This window comes from Fusarium sambucinum, chromosome III (genome assembly GCF_050947815.1).
Source record: "Fusarium sambucinum isolate potato_lamoka chromosome III, whole genome shotgun sequence".
NCBI classification, from domain to species: Eukaryota; Fungi; Ascomycota; class Sordariomycetes; order Hypocreales; family Nectriaceae; genus Fusarium; species Fusarium sambucinum.
The window spans coordinates 7,574,593-7,591,591 of NC_139292.1; the positions used below are offsets into that span (position 1 = coordinate 7,574,593).

Genomic DNA, 16,999 nt, shown 5'->3' on the forward strand with positions numbered 1-16,999 from the left:
TGCTATAAAATACTCCTTTCCTCCTTCGCTCTACGCAATCTTTCACCCTTCGCATCACCCTTCTTCTCTGCACAAACTGCAAAACAACACAATTCTCTTCGACTCACGGTAAATCCGCAACAACAATCATCACCATGGTTCAAATACTTCGTGGCAAGATAGCCTTTGCAGCCCTTGAAGAACCCATATGCAGGCCTTCAACTAACGAGGAACCCTCATTAGGGACTTGCGATCTCTCTATGCAAGTCCAACTGAAGCCAACGGCGTCTCAACGCTCTTTCCGAATTCAACTGCCACCAGATACCTCGTCCTACTCTTTTCAAGTCGAATTACCACCAGCAACTTCCAACTTCACTATCCATGTCGAACGGGCACCAGCTCGACCTCTGAATAATAGTACTACCCCCAACAGACCGTCTCTGCACACGGCTACAGCGATGTCGGTCACGAAGGGTCAAAGGGCGTCCATTGTACAGACTCAAACAACTAGTACAAGTCAAGCATCTTTTACAGACCCTGAAGAAGTCAAGCATAGGATTAGAAAGGCCAGGTACCTGCGTGACGTACCATCCTCACCAGAGACGTGCAAGTCCCCTATTCGAGCCAGACTATCAACACCTGTACAAAGATGTAATGAGGAGATCTACCAGAGACCAGTTCCTAATTCTGAAGAAGCAAGCAGTAACCAGGAACTCGAAGCAGATATTAGTGAATATTTTGGCAGGTCTGTCATCGATGCCGCACCTTCACCAAGGACCTTCAACTTGCCCATCCGAGTCAGACTACCACCAGCTCAACCTGTGGATGACAATCGGACCTCACAAGAGATATCCACACGACAGGCTGTCCCATGCCCTTTCTTGATTCCCCGCGTTGATTCTAGTGAGTGTTCCGACTCAGCTTACGAAACGGTGGGACCCGCCTCATCAAGTGACGAGTCTGATTTCTACTCAGTAACCGACAAAGATGAAATCCTCTCCTCAAGTGGCTACTACGCCTCTGGAGAGACGTCAGAGTCCAACGATGACACCACCAACGAACAGGAAAGCGAGGACTCACGCCAAAGTTCCTCGGTGGACTCCGAGCATGGAGGGGCTTCGATAAACCTGAAAGCCCGACTCGACGAGGTGAACGCTCAAATTGAAAGCTATAAATTGGCGCCCAAGTGTTTGGAGACAGAGGAGAATCTTGTTCGCGAGAGTAAGAGGCTACTCGCAGATATCCATACTAGCTGGTTGGAGTTGCACAGGAATCGCGCTTCGAACTAGTCTTCTTCAAGTGTTGTCTTGATTTGTTGGAAATCACGCTTCGAAGGAGTTGACGCTAAGGGCGCATTTCATCCTTGATCCCATTTTCCTTCTTGTTACATACTACCAAGCCTGCGGCGCATCCTTCCAGTAGCTCATCTTACAGACGTCTACTGGGTGCTGATTCACCGCCACGGCAGCTCTTGCTTAACACAGTGGTTTGACGACCCCTGCGAAGCGGCTTCACTGACTCCATACTGGGTATTGCTGCACTACAGCAACTGGAGTTTCGTCTTACTCTGTTAGTAGTTGGGTTTGTAGACGGCTGGTCAAGGAGTTACCCACTTGCTGCTGATACGGAAATGGTGGGTAGGAGTAGCCTTCAACACTTGACACAGCAACTCAGGTTCCCAAGCATTCGTGTATGGCAAGTTCAGCATCCAAACACGATAGACACTTTTCTCGCTTCGTTTTTTCAAGTTCTCATTGAAGTATCTGATACTACCACCAAGATCTTCATTGCAAGTGACTCAGCAGTTGTCACCCATTATCTCTTTTGGTTCCTATTTATCTGGTCTAGATACAGTAACTGCTAGCAATAAACTATCTTTATATTAAACTCCCTCGGTCATAACGGGTTGTTCAAGTTACCCTGTTGCAATGTTTGTGATAACCAAGCCATGCCTGACCTATTGCGAGTATATACGAAAGTTACAGCTAGACCAAGTGATGATCTTGAGAGTCGTTCATGTGCCTTTCCAGTGACTCGGTGTATCTTTCGTCTTTGGTATCGCTCTGCTATTGTAACAACTCGTTATTCTAAACTATAACATTTGAGGGCTGTATTGTTTAAACTCTGCTGCGTTTACTTTCACCCTCTCTGACTTGAGAGCGTAACATGAAATCATACAAATGGAAATTGTTTGTTCAAACATGACAGGGAACTATGTGACGTATCATCGGACCGGAGAGTGGATGTTGGGTCGGGGGTTTTCCACTAGCTATCGGAGAGTCCCCTCGAGTCTCTGATACGCCGCGCAATGGTCAGGTTGGAACGGTAAGCCAGAACCATCGTTCTATATAGTATTGATGGTCATTAAAATAACTCAAGCCATTGTTGACTATCATTTCACACATGTCCCGCGCTCAACTAAAATGAGAAATACGGTCTCCCGATCACACCCGACTTTGACGAACCTCTCTCAGATAATAAAGGTCCCCGAGGCAATGCGTGGGGTCTTTGGGGTCCTGATGACCAGCTTGGAACTTTGAACCATTTAAATGATGAAGTCATCAGTCAGGTAGCTAGGGAAAACATCAAGATCAGATGAAAACTGTTTTTGAAGTAATGGAGTCAAGGAGTTAGTCGAATGATAAAGGCCGACAGAGGCAGCTGGTCCATGACTCCATAGTTTGCGCGCAAAATCCTAGAGCTAAAGCTAATTAACAAGGCGCCATTGAAGCACGCATATGTCGATTATTTGAGCTTGTCACTGAATATGGCAGTCTGTAGCTGACTTTCTGATGTTAGTAGAGCTTCAACGCCATGTAGCTCTCAATGGGATGGCTTTGGGCAATATGCTTATAAGGATGAAGCAGTTAATTATCCTATAAGCAGAACTATGTAGAGCCTCTAATTAAGCAACTAGCTATACTACATGGGTAGAAAGTTAGAAGAGTTCTCTACCCCGGATCATCCAAACAGCATTCACCCTCTGCATAACCCCATGTCAAGAAGTCTTGAGCTCGTGAGTATGCAGATGTCTCAGCCTAAGGAATAGCTGGACGGGCTGTGTTTATCGACTGATATGCATGTGTTTTCCGGCAATGTATCCAAATCGATGCCATTGAATCCCACAAGGTCCCCTTTGAACAAATCATCGACACCCTCAAGTATCAAAACATGAGTCTCTACTCATTACCGGCTGGGAGTAACATAGTCACAGGCTTCATAATTCTAGCTGAGTACCTACGGAAGAATGAACGATGCCGAGCGTGAGTATCTTCACGAGCTGTACAAAAGGAGAAAGCCCGACAACATTGGTCTCAAGTCATCTTAAGGACTTCTCAAGTTTCTCGGGAACATCAATATCGCCGCCATATGTGTGTTGATGTACGATCCCGGGAGGTTTGACCGTGTAAAGACCTTGAATGGTATATACATGAGTGGCTTCTGGTGGGCTGGATTAGTGAGTTTTTTTATTTTGAGGAACTTTCAAAGAAGTGCAAGGAGCTGAGGAGGTACACATTTTTCATGTGTAATTCACTATGAATGGTAGTCCTCTCAAAGTATTATGGTAGAAGTTGCTGACTGGGATTGGGTGTCAGGAGCGGTTGCAAGCCCACCAAATGCCCTTGCGCTCTTTTGAGTTGGCAGAGTATCTGCAGGGAAGATGACAGGTAGCACATGCCAATACAAGACTGCTTGAAGATTGCATCTCTTGTGTAAACACGATTTGAAGGAACTCGTACGTGACTGTGATTACTAAAGAGCGTCAGAATATGTCACTGGAGGAAAGGACAGAAGTATTACTAGTAACTGAGTATTTACAAAGTGAATCTCCAATTCAGTCATGTCCTTGACAAGTACGTAAAATATGTTGTATTCCATATCTGTTTAAGCAAGGTCGTAGTGTGAGTTTGGTTGGCATTATATTATGGTACGTACAACAAGTAATCACAATACGACTATTTCATACAACAATAGATCATCTCTGTATCACAATCTTATTGTCCTTTAAAGGGTAAGCGATGACAAATGAAGTAGCTATTGCGCTTACTGCTATAGGATCAACTGGCATTCCTTGTACCCAAACTCCCTGAAGCTACTACAGAGTATATTTGTTCACTCGGCCTCACTCTCTCGTAGTGTCCAACTCCTCCTCTGAGTGTCTCCGGCGGACCTCTGCCTCAGAGTCACGAGATGGGGCTTTGTTGGATTTCCAGAGAAGTAAACGCATGAGCAAAGCACAGGAAGTACCCAGGCAGATGATGGCAAGAGAAATACTATAACCGGAAGGGTATCGGGGATCTTCCCTGTCAAGATGTTGATGCCAATAGGGCCTGATAATTGGCTAGATGGGCTTCTGCGGGAGATCAATGGACACCTACTTCCAAGTTTTCCTGCAGCTAATGTCTCAGTAAGGTTGATGGATCGTTTCTAAGATGAAACAACATTGGTACCGGTGCAAGCGCTGATACCAGGCAGTAATGGATAGATACCGACTTGAGCGAGAACAATACCACTGTACATAGCAGGGATATTATTACCAACATCCTTGGAATAGTTAAATAGAAATACCGTGGCAATGAGTAGAACTGCCATAGGTCCGGCGATAAATGATCTTCGCCAGGCAAGGCGATCTGAGAACTTTCCAGTTAACAATGCGGCAATTCCACCACAAAGGTACTGAGGTATGGCGAAAAGCTGAGCATTGGCAGTGGAGAAACCAAGCTTGATGATCTGGGGCATGGTGAACTTGAAGGCAGCGTTGGGAGCAGAGTTGGCCCATGCTAGGATGATACCCATCATGACCTTCCCATATGTCATGGTCTGGAGTAGAAGCTTCCACGAGAACTTCCCGCATGTCCACTATAATTACAAAAGGGTGTAGGAAGGATGAAATGCTCAAAACATCTCAACAAGGCAACACAGCAATCACGAATCAAGGGTATGCAGCGACGAAAGGTGGTAGGTACCATTTGCACGATTATGGTATGCAAGTGGTATGGAGAGATATCTACAAAGATTAAATACAATTTTTCGCCAGTCAGTAACACGGTAAGCGTCAATCGGACGCATTATGGAGTGTCTACAAGTGCGATGGTGGGGAGACGGAGTAAAGCACATGGGAACTTAAGATGGATAATGATATGAATACAATTATATTATCATCGCTTGCAGATCAGGAACAATTAAGGGTATATGTGTATATATAGAAGAGGTCCATTCGCAGGGCGGATGGATGCATTTCGCTGTCGGAGATGATGGGCGGAGGGACCTAACACGACCGTTGGTGGTGGGTATAGATGGATGGCAGTTTTCGCAGGTCGTGCATGTTGATGTCTCTTACTACAAAGAGCGAGAGACGGCATGATGATGAGTCATTCGTCCCGAGCAAGACAGGTCGTGAAGGATCATTTCGGTGTGCGATGGGCAGCAATCGAATGGTCGAAGGTAGTTGATGATGCCGGCCTTGATCGTAGCGCAAACATCTCAGCGCCAAATAGACATGGTACTGACAAGGCCTTTACATGGTAGCCCGGTGGGGAGCGACGGCCACCACTGGGATGAGGCAACGCCTGGTTGTGATGTCGTATACGCCTGCGGCTACAAGCAACGGCGTCGAGTCGACATCATGCGCCAGCATCGAGTCCTGGTATAGCGAGCAGGAGTTTGGCTTTGGTGCGTCAAGCCAGAGCGTGCGTGCTCAGTCGTCGTCCCCTAGGCTATGAGGCATGGGACAGCCACGCATCATTCGGGGTAACAGAACTAGGCCCAAGAAAAACCCGCTCAAAACCACATGATACTAGCTCGGCTACGAAAAGCTCCTCGACAATTCGTGCCATAGCTGCCTAGACTGCACTCAGTGCGTGATGGGCTACCGCGATGTTTGTTCAGGTTTGATGAGTCTCTGAGAATGATACTCAGCCCGTGAGACGCGTGATAATATCATCGTACACATCGCTGCGAACTTTATCAAGAAAGTCGCGAGCCACACCGTTCTCATCGCGATGCTCTTGAATTGAATCGACCTTGGCATCAAGATCTTCTAGATCATCACGCAACTCGACCAACCTTGTATCGTACCCTTCTAGCGTATCTGTATTGTGCTTGTCTTGACCTTGAAGGTGCCCTACATCCTGTTTCAAGTCATCCAGGTTCTGGTGGAACGTGGCAACTTGTTGACGGATCTGCTCGAGCGCTTCTCGCAGGGATTTATTCTCCTGCTTTAGATCTGACAGCTCGTCTTGTACGGTTCGGTCGCGTTCGTCTCGTGCTTTGAGCTCGGCCCAAATCTCAGAAATCGCGTCGCCGCCTTTGCCTTCGCTTTCGCTATCTACTCGGCGACGCTTCTTCTCGTTGATGGGAGGGGGAGGCGGCGGTGGTTCGCTGTCGTGATAGGATGGAGGCGCGTCGGAGATTTGCGGTATTTGCGGGATATCAGCAAGGCTGACGAGCTTAGCTCCAGTACCGTGGTACATGCTCGCAAGATCATTTCGGTCGGGGAAGGGCGTCAAGCCACCTCGGTTCACGGCGTCGCGGATGCATTGGAGTTGTTTATTCGATAACTTCTTGTCGTCTATATACACTATGAAAGCTCTCGCAGTGGAAAGTGTACGGATAGCATCGACGACTTTGCCTGACTGCGCTCGCGCTGGCGCCAGTGGCTCTATCGCAGGAACAGGGACGAGAATCTGCATGGGCTTGTTCGTTCGAAGTGCAAGGCGATTTATTCCACGATTGAACTTTTCCTTCGCCGCGTCGGGGGGCGTTGTAGCAGGTGCGAACTCGAACGATGTGATGGAGGAAGGATGAATCGACATTGTGATAGACGTGACGCCTTCGACACCCTTGAGATTAACGGGGAAGCGTAGCTCGAACAAGGCGCTCTCGCTCAAACGAGTCTTGAGTGTGATGTTGTCAATCTTGGGGTCTGGCTTGGCCAGATATTGTGTGACGCCGTCGTCGTCGCATTTCCACTCGAGAACGATTGGTACGGTCTCGTCAATGGGACATGGCTTTGACGAAGAGGACATTTTGGATACAGAAATAAACAGCCCAAGTGTATGATCGAAAGAGCATAACCTGGCCTGATAGTTTCGTCTCTTAGGCCTCGATTGGCCAACGTTTCCGATACCTCGAGACTGCGATATATCATCAGCAACAATTACAAGATACGTACCTGCAGACCTCAACACAACACGGACAAAGAGACCCAGACTCGTCGACAGGCAACCTGTTGATCCCCAGCACGCTGCAAGATCAAGCAGATTCCTTCTGCGGAACCCGGTCCTTCCAACAAAAAGGCAACAAAGCCTCGTTTGTTGGGTAGGAGTCGGCAATTATAACGCCCACAGCGACGAGTATCCGGATATTTGAGCGCGAATATGATGGGGCTGTATCGTTCGGGTGTGGTCGGTAGTTGTCGACACGTCACGGCACGTACAAAGAACACCAGGTTCGCTGACAGGCAATCTAGCAGTCTCCAGCACGCTGCAAGACTAATCCGATGGTTCCCAGCACGCTGCAAAACCAAGGAGATCCCTTCCACAAGCCCCGAATGTTCCAACGAAGGGGAAGGCGGCGCGCACGCTCTCGTTCGATGGGTACAGGTCGGAATTTTCAATGGCTGTAGCGCGAGTCGGCCGGTGTCTTTGAACGCGCGCTTGAATCAGAAGAAATGGCCTTTTTGCACTCCAGAACTCTGCAAGAACAATCAGGTCGCTTCTCGTGATGCGGCGCCGTGTCGGTGATTGAATGAGGGTGATGATGATAATAATGCGAGGCTGGGAGGAGAGAATGACCGTGAAGACACGATATGTGGGTCTATGGTCACGTGGTACTGGTTCATCAACTTAATAGCAGACAACTTATGTCTCGCGCGACAACAAACAGAGTAGAAAAATGAATAGAAAAAGATTGAATGATGGGATTAATCATGGTGACAGAGATACTGAAGGAATTATATCTGTAAAGTTGCCTCAAGATATGTGAAGGATGGGTCAGCCGAAGGAAGCGTAAAAGACTAAATTAGTAGGTCAGCTTACGCCGTTACATGGCGGGTTCTGGATCGTTTATTTTTGTACCCTATCGTCCGAGGCTGAGTGGGACACGGTGGTGACTCTACCATGAACTTGCGCTCAATGATGCCGATAATAAGAATAATGGACTTGGATAGTTCTCAAAACACAGATAATTACTCTTAGGCTTACTCAGATTAATACCGCATTAATTAATTTATGTTTTGATCATCTTAGAGCGTGTCGCATTGATAGTTTGCAATTTTCTTCGTAATCACCTCACTAGTTCATGTGTCTTCTAATAGTACATCACCACCACAAGTCGGCATTCAGGCTAGTTCTTCAGTGGTTCTCGGCAATGGAAATGCGGGGACGGCTCATCCGTCCATGCCATCCGTTTGTCCTTGGCTAAGAGATCGTGTTCAATATTATTGACCGGGCATTTTGTAGCGATCGCATATCGCATCACATATTCCAAGTCAATTGAAAGAGTCTTCACCTCAGCTCAATATGGACAGACCATCAGCCCCATTTACTCAATTCGAAGTCTTCTATTCAACACAGTCGTTCTTAACACTCAAAGACGTCCAATGTCTTCCTCAAGAAGATGTAGACTTTCTAACACACAACCGATGCTTCCACCTTCCATCGCGAAATGTCCAAGAAGAGTTCATCTACCAATACTTTCTATACCTACATCCTTACTATCCTCTTATAAATGAAAAAGACTTTTGGGACATGTATCTCGACCGAGATACTGCTGGCGCGACAAAGAAGACAATGCCACTGCTTGTTTTCCAAGCCATGCTATTTTCCGCATCTTCGGTCAGGCTTCTCAATGAAATGACCTGGCTTACAGTTAGCTGACGCGACATAGTTTGTCTCTTCAGCTGTACTTAAGAATGCAGGGTACACAAATGTCAAAGTCGCGAGGAGTATCTTTTATCGTCGCGCAAAGGTATGCGCATCACCAAATCTCTTAAATATCAATTGACAATGTTCTGCTTTAGTTACTCTTCGATCTCGGAGTGGAGACGGACGCCTTCACCAAAGCCCAAGCAGCTCTCCTTCTCACCTTTCAATTCTCATCTGTCGAACCACATGCAGGAAGTACATGGCTCGCAATTGGCATACAAAACGCGATAGTCGCCCAGGCGCACAATTTCCAGGCCCCAGGCGCTAGTGCAGAGCATAAAAAGAAGAGAAAAATGCTCTGGTGGTCGTTATTCTGGAGAGACAGAGTAGTCACCCTGGGCTTACGCAAACCACTTCAGATTACGTCTTCCAGCTTCAATGTCAACATTGAGCCTGTCACCGCAGATGATCTCGTCGACGAATTGCATTGCTCTTCAGTTTATGATGGTGGTACCAAGAAAAATTTAGCCGACATACTCACGTTTCAATGTCGCCTCGCTATCATCCTGACAGAGATATTGTCTATCTGTTATGGCCCCAACGCGTTCGACTTGACGTACTCTCTGGATAACTTTGATAGAAGTTTAGCGAGGATACGGACCGCTCAGATGGATTTGGATAATTGGAGAAATGAGGCAGAGAACACCGTGAAGCCATTTCTGAGTAGGCCAGATGTACATCGCTCCACGACACTCATCTCTAGTGTGATATACATTTATGCCTAGTGAGTCTCCCAAACCAGACTTTAAATGACTCACTGACTTTTATTTAGTGCTGCTCAGATAGCCTTGGGGAATCACGAGGCGATGATGATTGAGCAGCGACAAAAAGGCGTATCAATCCTCGATGACTCTGTGTTAAGAGGTATCGGCAAGAGCATCAATAGCGCGACAACAGAGACTACAAAATTAGTCAGATTCATTGTCCAAGAAGGACTTACCCAGCATCTACCAATCTCAGCGTAAGTAGAAAGTATTTCTTGTACAAACGCCACTGACTATGGTCGCAGAATCGCATACATCGCCTTCCCTCTGATGCTAAGCTCTCTCGATGAGATAATGTCACCTCGAGATCGGGGAACAGATCATGAGGAGCTATTGACGAGATATCATTCTCAAGCTATGCACTTGTGTAGTCAGCGTTTTGAAGGGGCTGTGGACATTAGTAGGATGATTACGCAAATTGTTCAGTCAACACCTGTTCAATTACCACTTCGCCCAAAATCGACCAAGTCCGAAAGCCAGTCAAGACCCACAACGGAAGAGTCAATGACGACAAAAGGTATCACGGCGCACTGGGATGATTTGTTTGTCACGCGCAACTATATGAAGCTTCGTCTGTCGCTCGATTATGCTCTCATTACTGGTAGGCCACCCAGCTCTACCGATATTCCGTCTTGGCTTCTTCGGGATTCCGCGATCAAGTTCTCAGCCGTCAGTCCAGTGAACAGCCTTTCTGCTATCACACTGCACCGGCCACGCAAACGAAGGGCGTCGGAAGGTGTCACTGGTTCACCAAGAGTGATGGAACTTGGCCAAAAGACAATTGCCTCTGGGAACGACACAAGTGTTGATGGAAAACCACAATACCAGGTCGCACGGACAGAAGAAGCATGTACAATCTCGCGACCATTTTTCGACTACGATACAATTTGGGCAGCGAGCCTGTTTGAGGAGATAGCGGATGAGATCTGGTCATGACATAGATTGATGTCTGTAGTGCACGTAGGTCATCTGTCATCTATGAATGTCACGAGAACAATAATGTAATGTAGTCACAGGTCACTAGCACATGAGTACGTCAGCATGTTTGTAAAATGTCTTGATCAATTTATGATAGAGACTATATAGGGTTCACAATTCTATGTGATGGGTTATTTATATCTTTGAGACTTTCGATCATTTCATGAAGAAATGAGATGGCCTAAACGGTAGATGTCCAATAATTCAACAATATTATAAGGCCACAAGGCCATGCTTTCAGACAAGCTTTCGACAAAACTCTATATCAGAATAAAGCTCTTGTGAGGCCAGTGTCAGCTTAAATTGGTATGCAGCAGACCGAAGGGCACTTACGTGTAAAATGACAAGACAATGGCAGACACTTTCTTCTTCCTTATACGACAAAACCACCAGCCTGTCCAAGTTAGTAAACAGAAGGGAATAAAGGGAGGCGGTAGATCTACTTACGAAGAAAGGCAAGAACAGTAGCAAAAAAGCTAGTCGTCCCGCCCCTGACTATCCTTAAAGAGTTAATAACCTAGACTGGAATACCATTCAGATAAGACAATACCATTTGACGTACTGAGCTAACCCAGATCATAGTCACGATGTCGATGCCTAGAAATGGTTAGTTATTATCCAGTCAAAGAAGATGAAAACAAGTAAAACATACCGTATCGCTGTACCATCCGACCCCACGACCGTAGCCCTACGGCTAGGCAATACACAAGGCGATTTCGCTATACGCATAGCAAGATCATCAGGGCGCTGCATATCAGCCTAGCCCTATTCCAAGATCTATACGACCTTGCAACGACGGAGCTAAGATGTGTCTCCATAGGCCGAAGACCTTCGACCGAAGACAGCGTGGCTAGAAGGACAACCAATTAGCCAAAGTGTCAGGACACGAATAAAAATTACTTACCGCTAGCCATATTTGGCTGTGAGGTCCTGCAACTCCCTGGCATTCCTGTCCCTCAGAGGGACCTACAGTGGATTCAACAGGAAGGGCAGCAGCTTCGCGTACTGTATCGCAAGATCAGGAGAGGGGACGCCCTTACAACAAGAGAGACCACATTCCGTGACGCGATAGGTCTGGAACAGATTAGGACTGGAACAGAAGAGAGCTGGGGATGAAGGGAAAGGGTCTTACCGGCATGAGCTGTGGTTGATGGAACTGGGGGTGCTCGTTCAGACTGTCAAAGACGAGTACGAGCGTTCCAAGTGACTACTTAGGTCATCAGCAATGCATACTAAAGCAATAAGAGGGGTCTGTTAATGCTGACCAGCTTTCCCATGTGTCTGGCCACAGTGGCCTGAACTGCTGGTCATACACAGGTGAGCGAAGAGTCTAATGCAAAATGAAAGATGTCTCACGTACCGGGAAACTCTGTCTGAGTCGGAGTCTGCTGTCAAATTGTCAGTAAGCAACAGGATGACCAGTAGCGACGAGTGAGAGAGGAGAAGCCAGACATACTGGAGGAAGAAATTCGTGTGTGCTATTGAGAGATTAGCAAAGTCGACAGCAAAAATGCATGAAACGTACCGGTTGAGAGTTTGGTGTGAAGTTAAAACGCTGAAGCGAAACCTGACTTGTCAGTTAGCGATTTAGAACAAGTCAAGTGCAGACTTGCAGACAAATTCACCCAATGCCATAGTCAATTGAACCGAGTCACGTGACTAGACCTCTCACTATGTCATGTGATCGTCTTGATCCTTGTGTGATTACACCATCAATAATTTCAACGAAGGGGGTCTTGGTCTCCCTGTAGAGGCAAGACTGTGGTAGACCCAAAAAAATAAGCAAAAAGATAATGCCGTGCAGGACGCGATGCGTCTCACTAGGATTGACCTAGGAGAACAAAGAATGAGATATAGAGTCTCTTCGATCACGCCGGCCTAGATACACTAGACCAACAGGTTGGGTGATGTCAACGGCTTGTCGTGTACGGTTGATAAATAATGTCACGACATCCGAATGGAAACCTGCCTTGAAGCAGGCAAAGTGATTGGGAAATTTAATTCCCAACCGGTCTTGGGGCAAACATGGAATCGGCCCGAGGCAGTTCAAATTGGTCCAATTTGAAGTAAGAAATGGCCCAGTCAGCAGCGAACTTGCCCTGGGTTGTTAGAAGCCGCTTCATGTTCAGAAACATCACCTCTTCTTCCAAATGACGACGGGCTTCCCGTAGGTCAGGACAGTCGAGGAACATGTGAAAAACGGTTTGGCGAGCATGTCCGCAAGAACATGTCGCAGGGACCACGTCCTTGGGGTCGGGCGAGTTGGTCGCATTGCTAGCAGAGATCACCGGCGTGGACCCGGGCAAACCGGGTGCATTGCTAGCAGGGATCACCGGCGTCGACTCGGGCGTGCGGCGGTTGGCATTGATGCTGTTGAGATGATAGTTTAAACCAATAAACTCTGTTCTGCAATGTAGAAGCATGGTGCTTTGTGCTCGAGACATTCCTTTGTAGAACGTCAGGGACTCTGGGCCCCAGGGTTGTTCGAGGGCCTGCGGCTGATGCCTGCCCCGATATCGTTTGCGTCGATCTCGGCGATAGACTTCCCAAAGAGCAGCACATCTGCCGTCGGCTTGTTGTTTGGCAAGCCGGTTGATTGTGGCTTTGCGCCTCTGTGGGTTCAGCCAAACGTCCTTCCAACTTTTTGGGTTCTTGGATTTGGACTTGGACTCGGACTCGGACTCCTGGATCGCCGTTCTCGCACTGTTACACAATATCGATGCTTCGCGGTCGAGATCTTCATACGGCGTGGATTTCATTCCCGTTTCCCTCTTATGTATGGGAATGTTTTCAATGCCATAAGGTGACTTGGGATCAACCTTGAGGGACTTGGCCCTGGCAGAGATCATGGAGCGATGGAGGAATGTCTTGATGTCTTCGAGATGTAGCTCCTTCTCGAGGACCTTGCGGGTGGTGTTACCAAGCGCTCCCGAAACCTCTTTCAGGCATTGGTACTGAAGCTTTTCCAAGCGCTTCATCTGAGGGCCCTTCAATGACCAATCGAGCGTTTGCTGTGGGCTGTGTACAAACCAGGCCATACAGCCGTAAGCGATGGTGGGACGGATCTTGCCGATAAAGAATCTTCTGCAACCCATGAGAGTCATGCCCCAAGTGGGTCCTTGGAGCTTTCGCATGTAAGCAAGAGACTTCTTTACCTTGACCTCAATTTCGGAGACATGGTGTTCCCATGTCAGTTTGTTGTCGATGACGACACCAAGCACCTTGACCTTCGTCTTCAGACATGCAGGGTTGTTCTTGAGGCCTGGGATATCGGGGAGATCGGTAGGGTCGGGGCCTGTGTCGCTCGGGCATTTGAAGTGCATGAGATTGTACTTCTTTGGTGAGAACGTGATACCAGTCTCTGCACTCCATGCCATGATCTCTTTGTGGGCCTCTGCCAGAGCAATACAATTGTCCTTGTACGATTTCGAGACAACAACGAGATAAGTGTCGTCGACGTACGCAACAGGACGATTCTTAGCAGATCTGTACGGGTTGCGGTTGATGCGATCCAACAGAGGAGCGGTAAAGAAGAGAAAAAGGATAGGCGACAGGGGTGAGCCTTGTGGGATACCAATGTTGACATGAAACTCCTGAGATTGGCTCCGGGGTAGCTTTAGATAGGTCCTCCGATTAGAGAGGAATGAATGGATGACACGAAGTAACCACACAGGAAACCCCTTGTCAGCAAGCTCCTGAAGTAGCTGTGCCATTGGCACACCGTCGTATGCGGAAGCCATGTCGACACCCAGCATAGTTGCCTTGAGAAGATCCTTACAAATCAGCTTAGCGCCGAAACGCTGCCTCCTTTTAGCCCATACATGGTAAACAGGTGTAAGCATGTCCTTGATTGCGTGGGAGGTCGACCCACCAGGTGCGCCGTACTGGGTGGCGGGCAAAAGGTTGTGTTCGATGACTGCAGCAACGATGAAATCGGTGAGGATTCTCTCATAGAGCTTGCCGACAACCGAGAGGAGGGCAATAGGGCGCCAGCTCTTTGGCGAACTGTAGGTGTCCTTGCCTTGTTTGCGGAGGATGACTGTGATCGCTCGCTTGAAGGCATCAGGGACCACACCAAGATCCAGGCAAGCTTGAAATAGCTTAGCGAGGAAGTGTGCAACCTCGTTGCGGGTTATCTTGATGATATCAGGGGCGATCTCGTCGATCCCAGCTGCTTTTCCACACGAAAGCTTCTTGATTGCCGCTTGGACCTGGCCTTTGGTTATAGACGCTTTGATCCCGAATGAGTTCCGATCCGAGGCTAACTTGGGAAAAGGAATCTCGGTAGAAGGTTCGTCACTGGTTTTTGCCCACATTTTTCTGAAGCAGACATGTTGTTCCTCAGCAGTTTGGTAGGTCACTCCGTTTGTGTCCTCGTCGAGTGTGGGGATATCGTCCACAATCTTGGGTTGCGAATTGCGCATCGCCATCTTTGCCAGAGCAAATGGACCGTTCGAGGCCTGACTTGTCTTGGCCGTATATACCCGGTACTTGGCCCGTTCCTTACTCCTTTTGAGCTTGTAATCCTCCCACCGCTGCTGTTGGTTGGATACGCTAGGCTTGACGATTGTATCCCGCGGTTGAACAAGATTTCGTTTGTGGGCGTTCGAACCCTTCCTCTTTCGGTAGTTGGTCGATGGATTGACAAGTCTATATGGAATATACTTGTCTCGCGCTCCAATCACGATCTCGGTGAAATCGGCGATACCCTTACTCACGTCTTGTTCGCTCTTGATCTCCCGATGATTGAGGTCTTCTTGTAGCTTCTTGTCCACATGTTTCTTCAATGCACGAATTGGACCCTTCTTGTAATTGTAGTATTTCCTGTTGTCCAGATAGACTCGAAGCTTCAGGATCGTTCGAATACAACGGTGATCAGATGCAGCAACTAGGCTCTTCTTGTCGACGCCCCAGCTTTGGATCGAACTTCGGAGAAGCTTGCTGGCGTATGTAAGATAGATAGTTGAGGCCGTTGTGTCCTTCTGACCTTTCTTTTTCCGCCTTTTCTTGTAGGCTCGCGTCTTTTTCCCCTTCTTCCTGGAGCCTCTTCGCTTTGTCGCTGACACAGCTGTATCGCTTAAAGATGCATCTTCCACGTTCTCGGCCTCACCGGAGACTTTCTCGAGACCTCGAGTGTACGTAACAGTCCCCTTCTTCGTCACAAGGTCCATGCTGGCGGCTTCCATCGAGATTCTGAGGTCTCTGGCTTTCGCGGAGGCCAGTTGTGGTTTGAATAACCTGCCTCCCCAAGACTCATCATGTAAATTGAAGTCGCCAACAACAATGTGCAGTACAGGAGTTTCAAGTCGCCTTATCAAAGGCTCAATCTCGATCTGGTGCTCCTTGGTGTTTGGGTTGTGCACATTGTGAATAGCAAGCTGGCCCATTGAAGTCTCTAAAAAGAGCGTGGCAGACAGCCACATGTTCTCGTCGTCATGCCAATCAATTGACCATGATCCCAGCGGGATGGATTTGTGTACGCAGAAGAAAACTTTGGAGAGGATAAGTGGTAGATCAGAGACTGGCTCAATCAGGGTGGTCTCGATCAGCGGCGGCAAGCCACGTCTCGCCCTGCATTTCGCCTGCTGCTCTGCCCTTTTCACCTCCTGATCGTATTCTTTCTGCTTGTGTAATCGCGCGGAAGGGTGATCGGACGGAGCAATAGGACGACTGCGATTGATGTCCATGTCATACCCATGATGGTTGCGAAATAACATCAAGAGGGAAGGGTCAGAAAAGGCAATCACCTTGGCGTGGGTACCGTCGACCATGGCCTCTTCACCCTCCAATACCTCACCGAACCGTTTAGGCGACATCTTGGCGTTGAATTGTAGAATGGGGAGTTGTTCATCACCGAATTGCCACTCCCGCCTCGCGCCGACATTCTGGTTCACCATGGCGAAAGAGTGCCTTGAGTCAAGGTACTTGGGAAATGATTGGCATGAGGTAAGGAAGACGGTTGCTACCAAGCGTGATGTATGTCGCGTGGAGCAGCCGCCGAAGGAATGTCAATGTTGTGGAATAGGAAATGTGATAAAAGAGTGAACAAGATACGTAGAAGGAAGATAGTGATTGTTGGTAGTGGTCAGCAGTGGTTTGTAATGTAGGTTTGAAAGAGATGAAAATATAAAAATGAATGTTTGGTAGAAGAGGAAAACTGCTTGAAGGGACGAACGCAAGCAATCAAGTGACTAGACGTGCAGTCTACATCCTCAGGTCGTTGCAAGTGAATAACCCGAAGATCATTATGGCGTTGCCTCTTTCCATACTCCCTACAGAGGTCAGTGTCTAGTTATTAGTTGTGTACTTCTGCCGTGGTAAAGTCAACACCAGTCAAATCGATAAATTATT

At 47.8% G+C, this 16,999-nt stretch overlaps 5 protein-coding genes across 5 annotated transcripts; 2 read left to right on the plus strand and 3 right to left on the minus strand.

The window, feature by feature from the left end:
- Positions 1 to 134: 134 nt before the first annotated feature.
- On the plus strand, positions 135 to 1,268 carry FSST1_012694 (uncharacterized protein; the record flags this gene model as incomplete). The annotated part of the gene is made up of 1 exon (XM_083235942.1): positions 135 to 1,268. One exon carries the CDS (start codon positions 135 to 137, stop codon positions 1,266 to 1,268), a length of 1,134 nt encoding a protein of 377 aa, XP_083082390.1.
- Positions 1,269 to 4,407: 3,139 nt separating this feature from the next.
- Positions 4,408 to 4,797, minus strand: FSST1_012695 (uncharacterized protein; the record flags this gene model as incomplete). Its single annotated transcript, XM_083235943.1, has 1 exon — positions 4,408 to 4,797. One exon carries the CDS (start codon positions 4,795 to 4,797, stop codon positions 4,408 to 4,410), a length of 390 nt encoding a protein of 129 aa, XP_083082391.1.
- A 1,097-nt stretch (positions 4,798 to 5,894) lies between these two features.
- On the minus strand, positions 5,895 to 7,007 carry FSST1_012696 (uncharacterized protein; the record flags this gene model as incomplete). The annotated part of the gene is made up of 1 exon (XM_083235944.1): positions 5,895 to 7,007. One exon carries the CDS (start codon positions 7,005 to 7,007, stop codon positions 5,895 to 5,897), a length of 1,113 nt encoding a protein of 370 aa, XP_083082392.1.
- A 1,494-nt stretch (positions 7,008 to 8,501) lies between these two features.
- FSST1_012697 (uncharacterized protein) lies at positions 8,502 to 10,606 on the plus strand (the record flags this gene model as incomplete). Its single annotated transcript, XM_083235945.1, has 5 exons — positions 8,502 to 8,816; positions 8,869 to 8,949; positions 9,002 to 9,630; positions 9,679 to 9,867; positions 9,916 to 10,606. 5 exons carry the CDS (start codon positions 8,502 to 8,504, stop codon positions 10,604 to 10,606), a joined length of 1,905 nt encoding a protein of 634 aa, XP_083082393.1.
- Positions 10,607 to 12,645: 2,039 nt separating this feature from the next.
- On the minus strand, positions 12,646 to 16,545 carry FSST1_012698 (reverse transcriptase family protein; the record flags this gene model as incomplete). The annotated part of the gene is made up of 1 exon (XM_083235947.1): positions 12,646 to 16,545. One exon carries the CDS (start codon positions 16,543 to 16,545, stop codon positions 12,646 to 12,648), a length of 3,900 nt encoding a protein of 1,299 aa, XP_083082394.1.
- Positions 16,546 to 16,999: the final 454 nt, after the last annotated feature.